This window comes from Antechinus flavipes, chromosome 2 (genome assembly GCF_016432865.1).
Source record: "Antechinus flavipes isolate AdamAnt ecotype Samford, QLD, Australia chromosome 2, AdamAnt_v2, whole genome shotgun sequence".
Classification (NCBI taxonomy): domain Eukaryota; kingdom Metazoa; phylum Chordata; class Mammalia; order Dasyuromorphia; family Dasyuridae; genus Antechinus; species Antechinus flavipes.
The window spans coordinates 541991339-542015903 of record NC_067399.1 but is presented as its reverse complement, the minus strand read 5'-3'; the positions used below and the strand labels follow the sequence as shown (position 1 = coordinate 542015903).

Sequence of the window (24565 nt, the reverse complement as noted above, 5' to 3'; positions counted from 1 at the left end):
AATTTGTTGAAGGTGTCTACTAACTCTTAATCTATGATCCTATCTCATTTTATAGGAGTAATAGAAACACTTAATCTCTGGGGGTTGCTGTGAGGATCAAATGAAATGTTTGTAAAGCATTTTATACATTTGAGCTATCACTATTATTGTTACTGCTATTATTTTCTGGACGATATTCCTTATCCTTACAGAGGTTAGAAGACCAGCTAGCTAAGCATGAAGAAACTCATTGTTAATAGAGTGGCCACTAAGTGATGGCTTTTCTTGGGCTATGATAGGCCATGAAACAAAGACAAATACAAAATTACCCTTTTAGCCCTGGACAGTCAGATTCTGATTCTACAATTTTTTGGTCTAGATACAGTATTTCATTGTTGGATGGAGCTTTCTGGAAAGAAAACTCCCTCTACAAAACAAAAATTGGAAACGATTCCACAATTTCTATTGTGTTTGAGAGTTGTCTGGGGCGCTAAGAAATTAGGTGATTTGCCCAGAGTCATACATGCATCTTGGAAGTGTCATCAGAGACGGGATATGAATCCAAGCTTTTCAGATGCTATGCAGACTTTTTATCCCTTGTGCCACAATGCCTCTGGTGGTGAAGTGGGAGGGAAAGAGGCAGAACTACAGTTTTCAGACCATCTATAAATATTAGTTTTAAGTGTGCATACTATAAATGTGAGATCCTAATCCAATGCCCAATGAGTCAACTTACTATAAAGGGATTTGACATTTTCACTCCAAATGAAACCAGGAGACTTAAGGAGGTTGTAGTTTAATGGAAAGATGATCTACAGTTTCTCTGATGAGAGGCATATTAATTAATTATCAAAGCAATTTCATCATGTGTCCAAAGATGACAAAAGCATCATTCTGTGGAATACTTGGTTATCTTATGCCTTGCAGTGCTCATAATGAACATATGTAAAACAGACCCCTCAGGAAATTGCAATTGATTTTACAATATTATTGTAAAAGATGAATAGTGGAATTCCACACAATTGTGAGTAAAGCATTTGTATGCTTTACATGATTTCAATTGTAATGTCAGTGAACTAAGATGATCATTGGGCAGGAGGAAAAGATAATGGAAAATATAGTTAAAATTAAGAAACGAAACAGGCCAAAATTCTACACAAAAATCTCAACTAAATTCTTCAGGAGAGTAAAAAGGTTTCAAGAGTGGCAAACACCAAACAATAACATAAAATAGAATTAATTTATAGTAAACATCCAGGAAATGATGAGTTACCAATATGGGAATTATATAGTTGAACCATTGTATTGTTAGAATAAAAATCAAAATTAACTCAAAATAAGAATAAAGATCAGGAGAAGATATAATGTAAAATTAAAACAGCTTCAGTCTAACTTGTTCAAATGAGCTAGTGAATCTGATAATTTTTTTTTTTAAGAAAGGAAAACACAGTATAGATTATCATTACTTCCTACACTTAATCTAACCAAAAAACCACGGCAAGAAAGCCAGGAAAGCCTAGTAATTAGCTCAGTCTACAAACACTTGATCTCCTTTCATGTGGAAAGACATGACAGCAATGGATAATAACTATTAAGAATGTAAACACATTGTGAAACCTTATAGAGGATGATACTGAAAATTTAAGTCTTTTTGCAAAATTTGCTGTGAGACCCAATTAAGCTAGATCATCCTGAAAGCACTGAAGATAAAACTGGATATACAATGGAGGGATTAAAAAAAAATTCCATCAAGCCTTTCATAACAAACTAGATAGTGAAATCAACAAGTATATACTAAAAGAAGAAATGAAATATTGCACAGAAGATAAAGCTGAGAAGAACCAGTGGATCAGACCAGATAAAGCATACAGGAAATCTATGTTAAAAGATATCTTAATTTTGAGGGCATTGAGAGATTGATTCTTTTTTTTTTTTTTTTTTTTCTCCTGAAGCAACTGAGATTAAGTGACTTGCCCAGGGTCACACAGCTAGAAGAGGTGTTAAGTGCCTGAGGCCAGATTTGAATTCAGGTCCTCCTGAATTCAGGGCTGCTGCTCTATCCACTGTACCACTTAGCTGCCCGAGAGATTGATTTTGGTACAGATGAAAGAGACTATACCAAACAATAGGGGTAAATATCTCAGATAGTATTATTTTTAAAAGTGTTTTAAATGAAATAAACTATTGATTTTTGTTTTTACAACATTTTATGAAAACAAATTATACATTTATTGAGGAGATATACAATAAACATGTGAAAAAGGAATAGGAAATACGTTTTCACAATCACATGTTTAAGTGGAACAGAAAATACAAGATTCTGATTTTTGAAAAAGCAAGAATTAGGCTTAAAGGTTTGTCTTCCAACAAGGTAGCTCTCATAATGTTTAGATAATTAAAGATTCCTTGATGGATCCAACAATGAAGATAACTTTATTTGACCTTCTGATTATCAAATAAAGTATAGAACATGGAGTCACTGACCACTGTCATTGTAGATGTCCAGCACATGGTTCCAGTATTCCATGGTTTCAATCCAAATGGAAGGACTACCTTTCCTTGAACAGCCTTTAGGTATTCCTGTTTATGGTTGACATTGTGCTGATTGCATCAAGCCCTGGAATATGGCAGTATTTCCTAAATGAGATTCATTATTACTTACATTCCTCTCTTGGCTCTATGGACTCTGAACTTCATGACAATTCCTTAGCTTCCTTATCCCCTGGAAATTCATTCAGAACCTGTGGGCTCTTCATCCTAGCTGCCATCTTCTCCCTCTAGAAACTTTCTTTTCTCTATTTACTCTTCTTCTATCACTCTGGATCATTACCCTCATTTAGTATTTGTTACACCCCTATTCCCACTTTTCAGCTCCCATTTATATATTCTTTCCCATTTGAATATAAACTTTGGGCAGAAATAGCTTTGCTTTTGGCCTGGGACATAAGCACAAAGCCTGGAACTGTGAATAGTAACTAGTGAATAACAAATGCTTCCCTTCTTAATTCTGAAAAGTTTGATTGGTCTAGCAATACATGTAGAAAAACCAAGTAGATGAATCTTTGGATCATAGATTAAAAGCTGAAAGGGATCTTAGAGAACACCTAGTTTAAATCCCACTTTGTACAAATAAGGAAACTGAGGTCCAGAAAGATTAACTGACTTGGCCAAAGTCACACAGCACAGGTAGTAAGTGGCGGAGCTAGGATGTAAGCCCAAGCCCTATGACATCCTTTTCTTCTGCATTAATCTGCCTCCTAAAGAATGACTGTTGTTAGGCCAATCTATAATATTTAGGTGAACATCTGTTGCTTTGGTCAATACGTACTTGTCTCAGAAAAGCACTGCAGGTAAACAGTGAGCTGGACCCAAAATCGAGTAAGAAAAAGACAATGGACTGAATTATAAATGTGAAATTATACATCCCTCACTGATGTATTGTTGGTGGAATTGTGAACAAATCTAATCATTCTGGAGAGCGATTTGGAATTATGCCCAAAAAGTTATCAGACTGTGTATATCCTTTGATCCAGCAGTGATATTACTGGGGTTGTATCCCAAAGAGATCTTAAAGAAGAGAAAGGGACCTGTATGTGCAAAAATGTTTGTGGCAGTCCTTTTTGTAGTGGCCAGAAACTGGAAAATGAATGGATGCCCATCAACTGGAGAATGGCTGAGTAAATTATGATATATGAATGTTATGGAATATTATTGTTCTGTAAGAAATGACCAGCAGGATGATTTCAGAGAAGCCTGAAGAGACTTACATGAACTGATGCTGAGTAAAATGAGCAGGACCAGGAGATTATTATATACTTCAACATTACTGTATGATGATCAGTTCTGATGCATGTGGCTCTCTTCAACAATGAGATGAACAAATCAGTTCCATTTGTTCAATAATGAAAAGAATCTGTTATGCCACAGTTCTCTTTTATTGTCCTGACTCAGTTTCCCTAATAGTTCTGCTCAATCACTCCTCTCCTAATCATGATGATCCAGATAAGGAGACTTTCTATCTTAGGCATCATCAGAATGTTGGGTGCCTCTCCCCACTTTGTAATCCCAATGATCAGATATCCCCCTACCTCCCCTCACCCTGTCAGAACTTGATTGTTAGAGTCCTGTTCCCGCTCTCAGTACCCTGACTCAGCTCCTGTCTCGATCTACCCCCTGAGTCCGAGCCACGTGTATACAGGTCACTGAGGACTCATATTGTTGGCTGGATTCTTGAAGATGATAGTCTCATTTAGCCCTGGGACCAAACCATGGATCCATTTGATCCCAGTAAAACTTTTCTTTTTAAATAAATTATTAAATACTCTCTAATCTCTATCTTGCCTCAGTTTCTCTGGCATTACAAACCAACTACACCCAGCAAAAGAACTCTGGGAAATGAGTATAAACCACAACATATGTGAACGAATCCAACCATTCTGGAGAGCAATCTGGAATTATGCCCAAAAATTATCAAATTGTGCATACCCTTTGATCCAGCAGTGTTTCTATTGGGCTTTTATCCCAAAGAAATGCTAAAGAAGGGAAAGGGACCTGTGTGTGCCAAAATGTTTGTAGCAGCCCTGTTTGTAGTGGCTAGAAACTGGAAAATGAATGGATGCTCATCAATTGGAGAATGGCTGGGTAAATTGTGGTAAATGAATGTTATGGAATATTATTGTTCTGTAAGAAATGACCAGCAGGATGAATACAGAGAGGACTGGCGAGACTTACATGAACTGATGCTAAGTGAAATGAGCAGAACCAGGAGATCATTATACACTTCGACAACGATATTGTATGAGGACATATTTTGATGGAAGTGGATTTCTTTGACAAAGAGACCTGAGTTTCAATTGATAAATGACGGACAAAAGCAGCTACGCCCAAAAAAAGAACACTGGGAAACGAATGTGAACTATCTGCATTTTTGTTTTTCTTCCCGGGTTATTTATACCTTCTGAATCCAATTCTCCCTATGCAACAAGAGAACTGTTCAGTTCTGCAAACATATATTGTATCTAGGATATACTGCAACATATCCAACATATAAAGGACTGCTTGCCATCTAGGGGAGGGGGCGGAGGGAGGGAGGGAGGGAAAAAAAATCGGAACAGAAACGAGTGTCAATATAAAGTAATTATTAAATAAAAATTAAATTAAAAAAAAAAACCACAACATAGCATTTCCAATCCCTCTGTTTTTATCTGCTTGCATTTTTGATTTCCTTCTCAGGTTAATTTTATCTTATTTCTAAGTCAGATTTTTCTTGTGCAGCAAAATAATTGTATGTATATGTATACATATATTGTATTTAACATATATTTTAACATATTTAGCATGTATTGCTCAACTTGCCACCTAGGAGAGGGATTGGGGAAAGGGGGGGAAAGTTGGAACAGAAGATTTTACAAGGGTCAATGCTGAAAAATTACTAATGCATATATCTTGTAAATAAAAAGCTATAATAAAAAAAAAGAAATTATACATCCCTTTCAACGATACTGAGCTGCTTCCTGAAACAAAAGTCCTTTTTTTTTTTTTTAAACAATGCTAATGCCAATACAAGCAGGAAAGCTTTGAATAAACTTCTAGTTTATTCAAAGTTAATCTTGGGATAAAAGTGAATTGTTGAGACTTGTACTTTCACATACAATCCTGTTTGTTTACTATGTAGATACCATTCTGTTTAGTGTTTAAGGTCAGAATAAAAATGAGTTATTTGAAAAAATAAACCCAATGGTGTTACCATATGACTCAATCATGAACCACAATCTCCACAAATCTCCAAAGAATGGAACCACAGTCTCCAAAGAATGAAAATTGCAGCATTATGGGCATGAAAGACATTATTCAGGAAAACTGATTGGAAAAGGAGTTAGTCAATCACGTAGTGCTGCATTGGTATCCTAGTAATGTCATAAGCCTACAGAATATTGGGCTTGAAATCTGGTATGAAAGATATATGGGACAACTTTGGCAAGAGCAGCAAGATAGACTAGCTAGGAGGCAGGCTGAACCACTAGGGAAATCATGTGTACACTGAAATAATAATATTTATTCCTTGTTCAATTTCTTGCATACAAGTTTTCAGTGGTAAATGTTGTGGCTTTATATCTACAATGCATCTTTGGGCACAACTTTAATTTTTTTTTCTTTTTTTTCCTGAGGCAAATGGGGTAAGTGACTTGCCCAGGGTCACACAGCTAGGAAGCATTACATGTCTGAGACTGAATTTGAATTCAGGTCCTCCTGACTTCAGGGCCGGTGCTCTATCCACAGTACCACCTAGTGCTTCCAACAATTTTAATTCTTACAAGGTTATTGTATTCCATAAATCACAACTGCTTAGCATGTGTGAACATACAGAGTTGGAGGCATGTGTGACTATATAAAAGACCTATAATTTTATTTCAGCTGGTATGGGAAGTCTCTAAGCTTAGCTCCCCTGGGACTCTAGGGTCCTAAAGTTGCTGAGATTGGTTTTTAAATAACATTTTCCAGATAATATTGGCTGAGAAAAACTGCTAAATGCCCCAGCAGGGGCAGTAGATCTATCTTCTGTTATTAGATAAGCAAAGCTCAGGGGGCCAGTAGATCACGTCTGAGAGGGTTACATCAGGCAGCTCAGGAAAGGTATTTCTAGTGTCTGTGTGACTCAGTGACCCTGGGCACTTCTTCGTACTCACACTTTATTGGCTACCCCTGGGTTACCAACCTCTGACTTGACATGGGGGGAGGGACAGTGGGCCAGGTAGAATTCCTGGTGTTGTCCTGGGAACTACAGGATAGCAGGAACAAAGAATCTCATGTCTGCTGGCAATTTCCTCCATCCCAATTGTGTTTCAGGCAGAGAAGGACACAAAGACAAAAGAGTATATAGAATAATGTGTAAAACAGACAAAAGCACATAAGAAGTGAGACAGAGAACTGAGACAAAGATGTGAAGAGAAAAGCAACCAAGAAGTTGCTATTGAAGTATTTTAGTAGCTATAGTTATAAGTGGTCTCAGCTTCCCTTAAATTATATGAAATGAAATGGGGGGCTGGATCTGAGCTTTTGCTCCTTTCAGCCTCCAACACACACACACGCCACAGAGGTGACACTTTTGCTGTTGTTCAGTTTTCAGTCATGTCTGATTTTTTGTAATCCCATTTGAGGTTTTCTTGGCATAGCGACTCATTTTGTGAATGGGGAAACTGAGGCACTCAGGGTTAAGTGATTTGCCAAGGTCACACAGCTAAGCTCAGTGTCTGAGACTGGCCTGGAACTCAGGTAGTCTTGACTCTGAGCCCTGCACTTTATCCATGGCACCACTTTACTGCCAGAGAGAACAGCATGCCAGGGCTACTGTTATTCAAGATGGTTTCTCTTTAGCCTGGGGTCATGAGGGCCACCATTTCTATTTTTTTTTTTTTTTTCTGTTTAACGCAATGAACTTTTTTTTTTTTTTTAAATAACTTTTTATTGATAGAACTCATGCCAGGGTAATTTTTTACAGCATTATCCCTTGCATTCACTTCTGTTTCGATTTTTCCCCTCTCCTTCCACCCCCTCCCCTAGATGGCAAGCAATCCTTTACATGTTGAATAGGTTACAGTATATCCTGGATACAATATATGTTTGCAGAACCGAACAGTTTTCTTGTTGCACAGGGAGAATTGAATTCAGAAGGTAGAAATAATCCAGGAGGTAAAACAAAAATGCAAGCAGTTTATATTCATCTCCCAGAGTTCTTTCTTTGGGTGTAGCTGCTTCTGTCCATCCTTGATCAATTGAAACTGAATTAGCTCTCTTTCTCAAAGAGATCCACTTCCATCAGAATACATCCTCAAACAGTATCATTGTTGAGGTATATAATGATCTCCTGGTTCTGCTCATTTCACTCAGCATCAGTTCATGTAAGTCTCTCCAAGCCTTTCTGTATTCATCCTGCTGGTCATTCCTTACAGAACAATAATATTCCATAACATTCATATATCACAATTTACCCAGCCATTCTCCAATTGATGGGCATCCATTCATTTTCCAGCTTCTAGCCACTACAAACAGGGCTGCCACAAACATTTTGGCACATACAGCTCCCTTTCCCTTCTTTAGTATCTCTTTGGGGTATAAGCCCAGTAGAAACACTGCTGGATCAAAGGGTATGCAAAGTTTGATAACTTTTTGAGCATAATTCCAAATTACTCTCCAGAATGGCTGGATGTGTTCACAATTCCACCAACAATGTATCAGTGTCCCTGTTTTCCCACATCCCCTCCAACATTCCACATTATCTTTCCCTGTCATTCTAGCCAATCTGACAGGTGTGTAGTAGTATCTCAGAGTTGTCTTAATTTGCATTTCTCTGATTAATAATGATTTGGAGCATATTTTCATATGTCTATAAATAGTTTCAATTTCTTCGTCTGAGAATTGTCTGTTCATATCCTTTGACCATTTATCAATTGGAGAATGGTTTGATTTCTTATAAATTAGAGTCAATTCTCTATATATTTTGGAAATGAGGCCTTTATCAGAACTTTTGATTGTAAAAATGTTTTCCCAGTTTATTGTTTCCCTTCTAATCTTGTCTGCATTTGTTTTGTTTGTACAAAAACTTTTCAATTTGATATAATCAAAATTTTCTATTTTGTGATCAATAGTGATCTCTAGTTCTTCTTTGGTCATAAATTCCTCCCTCTTCCACAGGTCTGAGATGTAAACTATCCTATGCTCTTCCAATTTATTTATAATCTCATTCTTTATGCCTGGGTCATAAACCCATTTTGACCTTATCTTGGTGTACGGTGTTAAGTGTGGGTCAATGGAGGGCCACCATTTCTAAGCAGAATTTCCTAAAAGGAGATCAGGCGATCTGACTTAATGAATCAGAAGAGGGGTGGGAGCCAGGACGCCAAAGTTGCCATTCTAGCTGTGGTGCCATGCATGGTGCTAGGTGAGCCCCTTCTGGGAGCTGGGAGAGGAGAGCATGAGGGGGCCGACCTGAGCAGATTCCTGAAACGTCTAAAATGATGTGAGACTTAAGGAGCAAACAGCACTATAATGGAGGGGACTGAGGAAGTGAATGACAGGCAGGCTGAAGGGACCAAGGCTTCATTCTCTCAGAACCTGGCAGCAACTCCCAGGACAGCTGTCCATCACTTTGGTTCTCTCTCTCCTTGTGCGGCAAACCAGTGGTCACCACACCAGTGGTCACCACCTGACAGGATCCACTCTGGTGACTGCAATGGCAATGGCCTTGGCCCGCACTGCAGGGTTCTGTCCACTGGAGGGATCTCTTGGATTGTAATAAACTCTTATTTGGCCTTTTGGGGGGTCATCTGTTTGTCCTGCTTGCACATCAGACCCAGGCACCAGCAGCAGCTAGTAGGACTGAACTGGAAAGATAGTAGGACCAGTTCTAAGAAACATGATGAGATTAGTGAAGGTTTCTGGCAGCTGGAATGAGTGATTTCTATTTTATTAGCTTCTTGTGATGAAAATCCCAAATTCAACAAAGCCAGTCCATCTGAATTGCTAGGACCAATAGTCTATTAAAAAGTGTTGGATTAGCCTGCTAAGGAACTAGGATCCCTTCTGTCTCTGTGCCAAGTTCCTATTTAGAGTCCAGTCAGTGGCCCCTGCTATTTCCTCCCCTGGGAAAGAAAGTTGATTTTTTGTTCCACCAGCCTCCCAAGCAACATCCTTATCTATAGACCATATAGGCAGCAGTCTACTGGCATGATCTAGGGCTTCCTGGGAAAGCCTACTCAGATCCTCAAAATCCCTCTTCTACCCCCGCTTGCCTCCGGTGCCCAAAACTTCTCTCACTGCGGTCTCCTACAGGATCTGGCCCAAAAGGCACGTTCCAGTGACTGGCATTTGACAAACTCTGCAAAGGAAAATTTGTTGGCAAGCATTAGTATGCACTTGCTGTATGCCAGAGATTGTGTTAAATGCTGGCAGGGAAAAAAAAAAAAGTAAGACAACCCCTGCTCTCAGGGAGCTAAATTCTTATTTATTTATTCAATTGATTAAAGCATATGCATGGGTAATTTTTCCAATACTGACTTTTGCAAAATCTTTTGTTTCACATTTTCCCCTCCTTCCCCCCACCCCCTCTCCTAGCTGGCAAATAGTCCAACAGATGTTAAATGTGTTGAAATACATGTTAGATCCAATAAATGTATATATATTTCTAGTTATCTTGTTGCACACAAAAAAAATCATATCAAGAAGGAAGAAAAAGAAAAACTAAGAAAACAAAATGCAAGCAAATAACAAAGAAAGTGAGAATGCTACATTGTGGTCTACACTCAGTTCCCACAGGCCTCTCTCTGGGTATAGATGGCTTTATCACTGAACAAGTGGAACTGGTTTGAATCATCTCATTGTTGAAGGGAGCAAAGTCCATCAGAATTGATCATCGTATAGTCGTCTTGTTGCTGTGTACAATGATCTCCTGGTCCTGCTCATTTCACTTAGCATCAGTTCATGTAAATCTCTCCAGGCCTCTCTGAAATCATCCTGCTGGTCATTTCTTAAAGAACAATAATATTCCATAACATTCATATACCACAATTTATTCAGCCATTCTCCAATTGATGGGCATCCACTCAGTTTCCAGTTTCTAGCCACTTTTACAAAAAAGGCCGCCACAAACATTTTTGCACATGTGGGTCCTTTTCCCTTCTTTAAGATCTCTTTGGGATATAAGCCCAGCAGTAACACTGCTAGGTCAAAGAGTTTGCACAGTTTGATAACTTTTTGAGCATAGTTCCAAATTGCTCTCCAGAATGGCTGGATCTGTTCACCACTCCACCAACAATGCATCAGTGTCCCAGTTTTCCCACATTTGTCATTACCTTTTCCTGTCGTTTTAGCCAACTGACAGGTGTGTAGTCATATCTCAGAGTTGTCTTAATTTGCATTTCCCTTATCAATAGTGATTTGGTGCACCTTTTCATGTGGCTACAAATAGTTTCAATTTCTTCCTCTTAAGTTCTTAAGCTTTGACCATTTATCAATTGGAGAATGACTTCTATTATAAATTTGAGTCAATTCTCTCTATATTTTAGAAATGAGGCCTTTATCAGATCCTTTGGATGTAAAAATGTTTTCCCAGTTTATTTCTTCCATCTAATCTTGTCTGCATTAGTTTTGTTTGTATAAAAACCTTTTAACTTAATATAATCAAAATTTACTATTTTATGATCAATAATGATCTCTATTTCTTCTTTGGTCACAAATTTCTTCCCCCTTCAGGGAGCTAAATTCAAAGAGCATTTGCTTTCCTTGAAACTGAGACTGTCCAAGAAAAAGGTCACAGTAGGAGGGCATTGTGAGTATTTCTAAGAACAGGTGTGAAGGTGAAGCTCGTAGGATTCCCAGGAGCCAGGACCCGATGACTTCAGCTGTGGTAAAATTAATTGAAAGAGTACATTGACCTCAGTTTTCAGTTCAGATATTTATTTGAACCTGTGCCAAATCCTAACTATGAGCCTCAATTTTCTTCTCTGTGAAATAAAAATGTCTGTGCCTCCTCCCATTTGGAGGATCAAATGCCAATAACATATGTGAAAAAGTGTGTCAACTCCTAAGCCTATGTAAATAAATTCTTTGATTCAGTTCACCAAAGGCTCCTTACCATAGTTCCCTCATGATTCCTGCCAAGATTAATTCCCTGCTTTGGTCTTCCTATGACTTTCCTTTTGAGAAGCCCTTCCTTATATATATCCAGCCCTTTCCACTTCATCTTCCACCTGCATCCTGCTCAGGCCTCAGGTCACTACTCAGCTCTGTGGCCCCCAGGGCTCCTCTCTGCAGACCAAGCTAAGCCTCTTTTCTTCCCTTTTCCTGAAGCATGGCTGTGCTCTGCTTAACAGAGCATGAAGGCATACCTCCCCAAGGGAAAGTAGGGGATGCTGCTGCAAAAATGTGCAGTTTTAAATTATGAAGAAGCTCTCTCTAGCCCCCACCCCAGCTCTGGGCAGCTCCAGGGGCCTCAATAAATAATTCACACCCTAAATCAGGCCTGTCTGTGGGTAGTGAACATAGTTAAAGTAGGTCAAGAATTCTCTTCCTCCTCCCCGATGGAACAGGGTGAAAGCTGTTAGTTCATTCGCCTCCCCCCACTGAAGGGAGGATCTCCTAGATGAGATGTCCCCTACTTCATCTGCTGAGGATTATAGGCATCCCTTCCCTCGACTTTCCCCATTATGGTTTCAATCTATCATAAATCGGCATTAGAAATTAAATGGGAATTTTGGTGAGTTCTGTGGAAGCTGAAGATAACACAAAGTTTATAAACTCAGAGATGCATAAACAAAGTATTGTATATTGACATTTTATCTTTTAATACCACAATAATTCAGATTTCTCTGGAAAGCCAAAAACTCGTGTGTGGATTTTCCAGATCACTGGGGCACTCTGGTTCTAACCTCCTCTCATTCTGGATATTCATTAGTACCTTCTACCAGCCTTTCACCTAGCTTATGGAAAGCACCTCACAATTCAGTTCATCCCCAAGTTTTGGGGAACCAGGGCATCTTGATGGACGGTTTCATCTGAAGATCCCTTGCTCAAAAGTATCTCCCTCAGACTGTGAACAGTCTCCATTATTATTCTTTGGAGTTTTTCCCCACCAGAGTTAAGATGGTATTAATAGCCATCATCTTCATTGACAGCTAAGGCATTCATAGGAAATTGTCAGAGGAAAGAGAAAACAAAACAAAACTTTGGATAGTTTGTTCCCTTTTGGGCTTAGGGAAGTGGGATTCTCAGCTGAGAGATTCAGATTGCAAAGAATGGTCCCTTAGGGAGAATAATATTCTGTGGGAAAAACAAAGAAAAATAACTGTTGCGTGTGAGTGAGTCAATGAATCAATGACATCTGCGCTATCCAACCCCTGGGCCTTCCATGAAGGCATAACTGGCCAGGTGGTTGAGGTAGCTTCAAAGGCAGTAGGGATTAAGTGGTCCACAGCTTAGTCAAAAGTATTGAGAAAGTGCTTTCAGGCTCCTGTAACTTTTCCGTATATATGTCAAAGTATTCTTCCCTGTCCTCAGCTTTAGGAAGGCCTTCTTCCTAGATAAAACTTGCAAGTAAGTTAAGTAACTGAAAAAACCTTCCCTATGTTGTGCAGGGAAGGATATGTCTATGTGAAATCTCTGTGGGGGAGAGTATAAGGATGATAAACAAGAAGGCACCAAGTTCCTGGTACTTCTTCCATGGTTATTTGTATTTTCAGGTTTCTCAGGGTCAAATTGCTCTTCCCTGGTAAAGGAACTATGAGCTGTCACAGTGTAGGTAGTTCTGGGAAGATTGAATGTCCTAATAGCACTCTACCTTTGACAATTTAAGGTCACTTGTAGATCAAAACACCCTTCCTGATCACTTGTGAGCTAAACTTCAGGAAAGGTAGGTGGAAGGAGGGAGCCAGAGAGTTTGCTGCCTTTTTCTCTTCCAGAAGTCTCTGGAAAGAGTCCTTTCTCCCAATCTCCCAGGAAGGAGTGAACCAATCTGGCCATAACTTTGGCAAGAACTGGATAGAGATAAAGAGAAATCAGCACCCTGATAGAAGATGTACAGGGAGAAGCTACTGACATGACAAAAGGAAGAAGTACAAAGAAGAAAAAGAATATACCTAGAGAAATGAGTGTGAATCATAACAGCATTTCCACTCCCTCTGTTTTTGTCCACTTGAATTTTTTATTTCCTTGTCAGGTTAATTTTACTTTATTTATCCAGGCCTCAGTTTCTTAAGTTATAAAACCAAGGGGTGGATTTAGTGAGTGTTTCTTTTAGCTCCAAATGGATGAGATGATCCTAAACAGAAATGACAGAACAAATCACTGAGACAAAAAACTGATATCCCATAAGTCTCCAAAGAAGAAACCTTCCCCCTACTTTTTTTTTTTTTTCTAACTACTCTTAAACGACCAGCAGGATGATTTCAAAAAAGCCTGGAGAGACTTACATGAACTGATCCTAAGGGAAATGAGCAGAACCAGGTCATTACACGCGGCAACAAGAAGACTATATGATGATCAATTCCAATGGATGTGGCTCTCCAACAATGAGATGATCGAAACCAGTTCCAATTGTTCAGTGATGAAGAGAGCCATCTGTACCCAGAGAGAGACCTGTGAGAACTGAGTGTGGAATAAGACATAGCATTCTCACTCTCTCTGTTATTTGCTTGCATTTTTGTTTTCCTTCTCAGGTTTTTTTTTTTTTCTAGATCTGATTTTTCTTATGCAGCAAGATATCTGTATAAATATGTATACATATATTGGATTTAAATATATGTTTATTAATATTAAATTTACATTAATACTTAACACTAAATAAATTATCAACTTTAATTAATTAAATATTAATTGAATGAATAAATTAAATAAAATAATTTATATTGATATAATGTATTAATATATATTTAACATGTATTGGACTACCTGCCATCTAGGGGAGGGGGTGGGAAGAGGGGAAATTTTGGAACAGAAGATTTTGCAAGGGTCAATGTTGAAAAATTACCCATGCATATATGTTTTGTAAATAAAAAGCTATAATAAAATAAATTATTAAAAAAAACCTAATTCGAGTTAAAACAAATTCAAAACATAACATTTTTTCCTATTTAGAATTCAAAAGGCCTTACAGAATATTATCCTTAACCGTTATTTTACAGGTAAGTAAACAGAAACCTAACTAAAGAGGTAAAGAACTTTCCCAATTTCCCACAGCTAGTAAGGGGAAGATCTGGCCATTTTCTCAACAATTCAGTGGTATGAATTTTGCACTATGTCTTCTAACACTTTAATATTAATTACTTGACGAGTCACATATTGAACCTGTAGCCATGCAGTTTGGAAAAGAACACTGATTTATCTGAAGCCATATCAGAAGCTCATTAGGGTTTGTTGTTTCAATCAACCAACTAGTCGGCATTTACTAAGCTCCTACTGCATGGCAGGCACTGTGGAGAAAAAAAAAAAATGAACTATGTTCCCATCCAACCCTCATTGGTGGCAATTTTAATCCCTAACAGTGATATTCACTGCTTAAATATGCTACATAAGGCCTTTGAGATTCAAGAAGCAATAAAGGCAGAATATGGTGTAAGAAGAAAGATTTAGAGTTAGAACAGGGAAGTAAACACTTTATACCAGTGATATCCAATTCAAACAGAAATGGGGCTATTGACTGTAATTAAGGACTCCTTTAGAGCCAATAGGGACCCATTTTATGTTATTTCTCCCAATGCTGTGCATATGACACTTCCTTTTCCCTTCCCTCCATCTTGGAGCGGACAGTCTCATCCTGGGTGATAGTTTTGTACTCAAGGAGGCAGAGAAAGATTAGAGGCCAGAGCAGTCACCTTGGATGATACTTTATTTTGCATTTCATATATTATCCAGTTTCACATTCTCATAGGATCAGCAATGATAACAGCAACCTATTCTCCAAAGTCTGAATACAAGCAAGACGGCTGTAGGTAATAGGTAAAGCACTTCAGGACCAAGCAGTAATATGGCATATGTTCACAAAAACAAAATGAAATTGCACAATTTGTTTCCTTCATTTTTTTTTTAAACTAATGTCTGACAAAAAATGCTTATCAAAGAACAGAATCTCCTTTCTTCAAACTTCAAACTAAACATTAACTTATCTGACAGGGCTAATCATTTCTCTTTATTAATTGCACACAAACACACAAGAAATCTTTTATGATGCATAAATATAGCCTTGTTACACATGGTATAAAAATACTTGCACTTTTTTGGTTGTCTGGAAGTTCAGAAAGGATAACAGCAACTGGCAAGATAGGGAAGTGGAGAGGGGACACAGATTTATCTGACAACTGGTCTCTGGGGAGACCCCATGAGAGGAGAGAGAGGAGGACCTTGAAGCAAAATGTAAGAGAAAACCCAGCGCATCACAGGACAGGTATTTCCTTAATTTTGCCCAAGCAGGGGAAGTGAAAGACTAGGAGGGCTAAGCGTTTCTCAGTTTAAAAGCCAAGTCTTCTCTTCACAGATAATGGGGGAGGGGGGGTGCAGAGAGGGGGCGTGGAATGATGGACCAGTAAGTGGGCCAAAACTTGTTGCTATGGTGACACTAACGCTAGAACAAACTGTACACTCGCACATACACAAGTTTAAATGTCTTAATTCATGCCAGAAAACATGCAAAATTAAATGTCTTGTTTCCTTTAAGCAGAACTGCAGAAACAAAACGATTTGGGCGCCTAAGGCCTGGAAACAGCTCTGTCCCACCACTGGCCACAGCCCTGAGCCTCCTCATCTCAGCCAAAGAACCCTGTGCCCCTCTAGCCAGGCTTTGGGAGAGCCTCAGGGCAGGGTGGGAATGGGAAGTAAGAAATAAAGAAAAAAAAAGTGGGACAGAGTCCATTAAGTTGGTTTCATAATTCACAGTCTTTGGAGAGTGGGACAGATGGCAGCACCCCATGAGGGCCACCAGAGGTGACAGAAGTGCGGAGCACCAATGCTGGTGCCCACCAAAACAATTTGCAAATGGACTCTATGGCTTTCTCCCCAGCTGGATGCTCCAGTGGGAACTCAGACTGGGGCTTTCAAGCTGTTGTGACAAGACCTGAGAAGGGAAATAGGGTGGTGGTGAGTGAAGACTAGGGTGTTACTTAAAAAAAAAAAATGTGTGTGGGGGCGCATACCATGACATAAGGGTACATCCGGTTTTTGTGATAAGAAACTGTTGAGGCCCCAAAACAATGATAATGGCTAGTATTTCACATCAAGGTTTGCAAAAAAAAAAAAAAAAACCAAAAACAAAACAAAACTATAAATATTAACTCATTTTATCCTCAACAAACTTGGGAGGTAGGTAATTATTACTTATCCCCATTCTATAGATAATAAAACAGAGGCTAATGGAAGTAAAATGACTTGCCCAGAGTCACACAGCTTAATAAATATCTGAGGCAGAATTTGGAGTCTTTCCGAGTCCAGGGCCAGCACTCTAGCCACCTGAGCCACTTAAATGCCCAGTACTAACTGGCAACTCCAATGGTGAGGCTCAGAGCCTAGGCCAACGCCTGGGGTTTGAAGGTCAAAGACTCCTTTCTTTTGTTAGAAGGCATGGACATTTGCAGCCCATAGATCCTGAACACAAGGAGAGATGGAGAGCATCTGCTCATTAACCATCCAATGAAATAAATACAGATCAAGGGCACCAGGTGTTCAAGGGCTTGGGACTGGGGAAGAGGAGGGGAGAAGGAAGCAAGAAGAGCATCATTCATCCTCAGGACTGGCACTTACTGAAGGACTAACAGAACTGACGAGATTTCCATCCTTGTTGTGTGGCTTCAGAGGGAGGGTACCAGCGCATCTGTAAGAGAAACCACATGCAGCGAGTGAGAACGCCTGACCAGGATTTATAGGGAGAAAATGGGAACGGTGGAAAGTGGCTAAGGCAAGCTGTGAGGGCTCTTAACCAAACTTCCCCAATTGTGTATTATTTTAGGAAGGGTAGGCTTAAAATAAGAGAAACTTTATTCCCTCTTGTTCTTACATCAGTTATTTTGAGGAATCTTCTCTCATCCTACCCTATTCCCATTTCCTTATAAAAAGGAAAAGCATCAAGCAAAAACAAAACAAAAATAAGCAGAACAGTGTAAAATCTGCCATTTTTGAAGATCCCTGCCTCTTGCTAGACAGAACATTGTTCATTCTGTCCTTAGTAGTAGTTGTGTTTTGCCTTTGTCTTCATGTTTTACCATGCACTGCTGTAATTCATACAGATCTTAAGTTCCTCTGAATCCCTTCACTATCAATGGAAGAGAAAACAGACTTCTCAAGATTAGGATCATACCAAGATAAAGAATGAATACAAAACAGTTTTATTGAACTTTGTTTAACCTATTTTAGAGTTTCCTCAGCCCTAAAATGGAAAGAGTTTTTGTCCTATTTACCTTACAGGATAGGTGTGGAGATCAAATAAAGAGTTAAAAAGCACCTTGGGAAAAAAAAAATTTTTTTAAATAACTTTTTATACAGAACCCATGCCAGGGTAATTTTTTACAACATTATCCCTTGCACTCACTTCTGTTCCGATTTTTCCCCTCCCTCCCTCCTCTCCCTCCCCCAGATGGTAAGCAGTCTTTTACATGTTAAATAGGTTACAGTATATCCTAGATACAATATATGTGTGCAGAACCAAACAGTTCTCTTGTTGCACAGGGAGAATTGGATTCAGAAGGTATAAATAACCTGGGAAGAAAAACAAAAATGCAAGCAATTTATATTCATTTTTAGGAAAAAATTAAAGTAGTCATATAAAAATAAGGAATCATCATTTCCTTTAGGTCTTATTCCATGATCAAAGATACCTGATTTCAGTAAGCTGGCTGGACAAATTCTCAGGACATCAGGGAGAAGCACAGAGCTGGCCCAGGAGATCGGCCCAGGTCATACAACTAGTAAGCATCGAGCTAGATTTGAACTTGGACCCTCTGAATTCCAGGCTCGGTGCTCTATCCACACCTACTTGCCCATTAGCCCTGGAATTCTTAAAACCCTCTCTCTCAAGGTCTGTCAACTTAAGAAGAGGGGAAAATGACTTTTGTGTTTTCACTAACTCAGAGCTTCTTGGTGTGATGCAAAGTCCACTGAGGGTCATTTAGGTCAAAACTATTTTCATAATAATACTAAAATGTTTTAATTTTTAAAACAAACATTGAAGGCTAAAACCTACATAAACCAAAGCTCTTTGGAGAGGCTTCAATAATTTAAAAGCATAAAAAGATTCTAAGACCAAAGATACTTAGAGAACTACTGTATTAATTGAAATATAGCATTTCTTTCCATTATGAATATGGTCAACAAATTAGAGCAGAAGGAAGCTTCCTTAGGTTGCTGGGAGGGTCCATGATTCACAGATTATGCTCCTATTCTGGGGGATGGAGCCCTCAAGGTTTGGTCCTTGACTGTGGAGTCACTAGAGGGGAAAGCTGTTTCTGCTTTAGCTCCTCCCAACCAAGACCTTGTCTGTGAAGGCTAATGGCCTCCCACAAAAGAATGGCAGCTTCTGAAATCCCCTTCTCCAGGGCTTAAGTAGAAGCAGCTTTGGGTTTTACATACACATCTCCCCCTTACCCCAAAACCAGTCATTTAACAGGCTGTTCCAGTTCCCAAACAGCACTACTAGGAAAAGACAGTTGAGGTAACTCAGATGTGGTGGACATCTGCCCCAGTCCCCAGAGAAGCCTGACCTGGTTTTAGAGTGAAGAAATTCTTTAAACTTTGTTGCATGGCTACTTTTGGGAATGTGATACAGAAACCTTCTCGGAATATTTTTTAAATGCATAAAATAAAATACATGATCACAAATTATATTGAAATAATTATGAAACCGTTTTAAAAAACAAGTTTACAGATCCCAGGATGCCTTGCCCTGGAGAAAGAGAGAATGAAACTGGGGGTCATAGGCAAGGGGGAATCTTTAGGTAGAATGTTCCATGTCCCAAAGGAAAGACCTTTGTGGAACAAGAATAGCCGGATGAAACCATAGTGACTGGGGGCTAAGAAACAACGATACTGGGACCTGACTGTACTGCCCTGGTTTCATTTAATTAAAAGTGCTGCATTAGACCAACCAATATAATAAAAATAACATTACCTAAATTAATTTACTTAATTCAGTATCTTATCAGGCTACCAAAGGATTATTTAGAGAGCTGGAAAAAAGAAATCTAAAATTCATCAAAGTGTCAACAATCTCTAAGAAAATATTAAAAAAGTGAAAAGGAAAAAATACAGAAATAACAGATATTGAATCAAACTACAAAATCGTAATCAAAATGTTTTGGTACAGGTTAAAAAAACAGCAAAGTCTATCTGTGGAACATTTAAAACATATTAATAAGTATATGGGACTAAGTGCTGGATACAAAGATAAAAGACAGTCCCCGTCTTCAAGGAGCTTATAGTCAATCATGGGAGATGACAGGTGAGTGATGAATAAACAAGTTATACACAGGACAAACATGAAGGGCATGCTGGAATTAAGAGGGAGTAGGGAAAGGTTTCCTAGAGAAGATAGGATTTTATCTGGGGCTTGAAGAAAGCCAGGGAAGCCAGGAGGCAGAGATGAGGAAGTGGAGGATTCCACGCATGAAGAAATGCCCAGTGAAAGACAGTGAAAATGCCCAGAATCAGGAAAGGCTATGTCTTGTTCAAGAAACAGCAAGCAGACTAGTATTAAAGCAGATGCAAGGACACTGGGAAGGGCTAGTTTACAAAGGGCTTTGCACACCAAATACAGGGCTTAATCTACAGATTAGACACACAATATGCAAAAACAACCCATATTGTGTTTGACAAGCTCCAAGATCTCAAGTACTGGGCAAAGAACTCACTATTTGATCAAAACCTATGAGGAAACTTAAATCTGACAGATAATAGCTTTAGCCTTTCCACTTACATAGCTTACACTACATACCAAGATAAGCTCCAACTGGGTACACAACTTACATAAGAGACATAAAGGATGACATCATCAACAAATTAGAGGAGCAAGGAAGACATTACCTTTCAGATCTATGGATAAGGGGATAGTTTGTGACCAAATAAGGGATAGAGAAGATCAGAGAAGATAAAATGAATAATTTAGATTACAAAAATTAAAAAGCTTTCCCATGAACAAAGCCAATGCAATAAAACTAGGAGGGAAACAGGTAGCTAAGAAAAAAAATTTGCATCATTTCTCCTATCTAATTTCTTTATATATGTATGTATATTTATAACATACATACACATATTCTATGTGTGGAAATGATTGAAAAAAATTTAAGAATAAAAGCCATTTGAGTTCCAATGCTTTTGTGATGAAGAGAACCATCTACACTCAGAGAGATGACTGTGGGAACTGAGTGTGGATCACAACACAGCATTTTCATTTTTTTTATTGTTGTTCACTTGTATTTTGTGTGTGTACGTGCGTATGTGTGTGTGTATTTGTGTGTGTATAAGAATTCTGGTTCACATAAAGATCAATCTAATTTCAGAGTACCAAAGAAGGGGCACATTATCTTCTTCCTTACAGAGAGAGACTGAAAATGTAGAATTAAGACATACAGTTTTGGACATGGCTAATGTAGGAATTTGGGGGTTTTGTGTGTGTTCATTACAAGAGAATAATTTTTCTATTCAAAAAGCATTTGTAAGAAAGAGGAAAACTAGGAGAACTCTATCCTTCCTTTCTCCCCACCACTGGAGAGGGAGAGGGAGAGTTTAAAATGGGATGTCAGAAAGAATCACAGGTGAGCATAGCATCTTTTATGGTTACATGATGAATTTATTATATTCTTGGGAGAAAAAAGCAAACTCTACAGAACAGATTCACAGTTAATATATAAAATACCTCTTGTCTTTTCAAAAATACATATGAAAATGAACACTTCATTTGGTAATAGTTAAGTACAGAATCTTTAAGATGCTAAAAACAAAGAACTGTCCTTCAGAGTTCTACCTGAACACTCCTCTCTCCCTCTGCCCACTGAAGTTTTTCTGTGCCATCCAAGGAACTATCAGCTGCAAATGTGGCTCTAAGTACCCGATTCATCATGGGGAACGCAGACCTTTCTTGAGGACTGCTTGCCTCCAGAGTTGGTAGTTCTACTATTGGGGTAGAACTTATTGCCAGGCCCAGCAAACTACCCTGTATCCAGAAGTCCCAGAACTATAGGCAAAAAACCCTAGTTCACGCCATTTAAGTCAAGCATTCAAACCCTATCCCAACACTCCATAGACCTCTCCTTATTTCTCACCCTTATTTTCCATCCTTCCTTCTACTCCTGTCACAAAATCTAGAATCTGTTCCTTTCCATCCTGGCAGCTCTGTGGGAAGAAAAAAAATTCTACTTCCTTCTCCTTTAACTGAGCTATGGAATGCCCCTTGAACCTAGGGAACCATCTCAGCTGGAAGCAGGGACTGGATGCTAGAGTGGATTTCAGAAGTGGATGCATAGGGAAGCGTCTTCTTTATCCAGCTTGGGAACACCCAAAAACTCTGTAACAGCTCTTACATCAGCTTCATTCCTCAGGTAGCTCCTGACAGTAGGCAAAGAAATATCTTGGGAGAGGCGGTACAGCATCATAAGTGGGGGCACCGCCAGGACTACAAAGATGTCTTTGCATTCCAGCTTCAAGACCTCGAGGCCAGGCTAGAGAAGAGGAACTAGGTAGCAGAGAAGATAAAGCACTAGACCTAGACTCAGGAGATGTGAGTTCAAATCCATACACAAACACTGTGTGATCTTGAGCAATGTTAAAAAAAAAAAAAAAAAAAAAAACCAAAAACTTCCCAACTCTATTGACGAGGATCCTACACAAAAGGAGGGTCTGAAAGAACTGCCAAAGTACAAAGTAGACAACAAGCAATCTACACCATGATCACGATAATATAAAGGGAAAAAGTAGAAAGACATTAATTCACTGATCGATTATGACTTTTAGGGACTTGACAATAGGTCAAGAACAAAAACAAAGGCCCCATAAAATCAGAATAGTTATACCAGTGCTTTTTGTGGCTACAGAAAGACCAAGTATATGGCCATCAACTGGATGGTTATACACACTGTACAAGAATGTAATCAAAATGACTGCTGCTAAAAAAAAAAAAAAGATTATAGAGAAGAAAGAGAAGAAAGCATGAGAAGACATGAATAGGTAAAAAGTAAAGGAAGCAGAGGCAGGAAAACAACATGTAACAGTGACTATAATAATGGAAACATAAATAATAAAAATAAAATCAAAACTGAATGCTTCAAATGATTGTGCATGGCTCCAAAGAAAAGACAGGAGAAATTATCTTTTCCCTTTTCTTCTATCATGAAGAATCATGGATATAGAACAGTTTTATGTCAAACTTGTCTGATAAGTAAGCTAAGCTTTATTTAATTTTTTTCTTTTCTTTTCTTTTGGAGGATATTGTAAATAATATAAAGCAGACTTTAGAGCCCAGGAGACCCACGTTCAAGTTCTGTCTTTGACATATACAGGCTATGGAAACCAGAGTGAGTTAATCTCTCAGTGCTTCAGATAATTCTTTGAGACTATGAATTGCCTTATCTAATAAAATCACAGATCCAATTATTATCTTGATTATAAAGGATAGGCTCTTGAGGAGGAATGCAATGGGAAAAGTAAAACAAAAACAAAATATATATACACTCCTCTTGGCAGAGACAGGTGATGGACAATAGGTAAGGAATGAAATATCTGTTGATATACCATTGTGTTATTTCATTATGCTTAGATATGCTTTTTTGTTGAAAGGACAGGAGGCAATGGTTCATTGGGAAATGACAATGATTTTTTAAAAAGCATTTAAAATGTTTTATTTTAAGAGAAAGGCAGGATATCTTGTCTAGAAGTATAAAGTTCCAAACTGCCAATCCTGACCTGAAAGGGAAATGGGAAAGAAGGGGTATGATTCCTGAGTAACTGGGAGCCTACCCCCCACAAAGTGTAACAAATTTGGCCTTTTCAATCTAGAAAAACAAGGCTAAGCATTATTTGTAACGGAGAACCATTCTAGAAGGCAATCCTGTTTAACAGGACCAAAACAAAGATGACTACTGTCCCTATTCTGACACAATATTAGAAATCAAACTGCAAAGGGACATGAAAAAATAAATAGGTTAAACACTGGAAAGAGAATAAAATATTATGATTTGCAAATATATCCACATGCCTAGACAACTCAAGGAAATTCAACAATAGAAATTTCAGTGAAGTAGTAGAATATGTTAAAAACCTCCAGAAATAATATTTCTAACTAAATAATACGGATCTAGAAAGAGACAATAAAAGATCTCATTTTCTAGTTCTGACAAAAAAATTCACTGGACAGATATATCCAAGAAAGAAGAGAATGGAACAGTAAAACTGAGGAAGGAGCTGTGTGTGCCCGTGGCTGGGAAACAGACTTCTACACTTAGATTAGATGAATCCAGAGATGCAAGTCTAATTCTCAGTGCCATGATCCTTCATTTGCAGCTGCTAGGCTCTCCCAAAAGGTCATCTCCTTGGACAATGAGCACTTTAAAAGCCTTGGTTATTTCCTCTGGTGTATATCTTCGGAAAGCCCTGAAGCTCCCTTCCATCAAGGCACCCAAGTTCAATGGCCCACTCCATCCCTGACCTCCAAGAAAAGCCATACTGACAGCCCCAGTGATGAAGCCATGAGTATTAGGAGGTACAAGGAACAGATTTTTTCTCTAGTCTAAGAAGGGACCTGTTGGAAGAAGGGAGATATCCAAATAGATGTAAGCTCATGCAGTCTAGAGAACAGGGCCTTAAGAAGTCCCTTGATCCAACTGTCTCACTTTAAAGAAGAGGAAACTGATGAACTGACTGATTACACAAGTAGTAATTCAAAGACTTGGGACTCCAATTGGGTCCCATGTAACTCCAAATCCTGCTGTCTCCCTCTGTAGACGTAAGAGAAAACACTCCTCCCTCCTACCTGGCATTAGTTTTGTTTTTTGATAATATTTTATTTTTTCCAATTATATGCAGAGATAGTTTTCAACATTTGCTTTTATAAGATTTTGAGTTCCAC

At 38.6% G+C, this 24565-nt stretch overlaps 1 protein-coding gene across 1 annotated transcript in view; it reads right to left on the bottom strand.

Moving 5' to 3' along the window:
• Positions 1 to 15337: 15337 nt before the first annotated feature.
• RBPMS2 (RNA binding protein, mRNA processing factor 2) overlaps positions 15338 to 24565 on the bottom strand; it is a 52818-nt gene continuing 43590 nt past the window's right edge. The window contains exon 7 of the mRNA XM_051980885.1: positions 15338 to 17329. Coding sequence (XP_051836845.1) covers positions 17267 to 17329 — 63 coding nt within the window. The 3' untranslated portion in view covers positions 15338 to 17266. The remainder of the gene's footprint in view (positions 17330 to 24565) is intronic.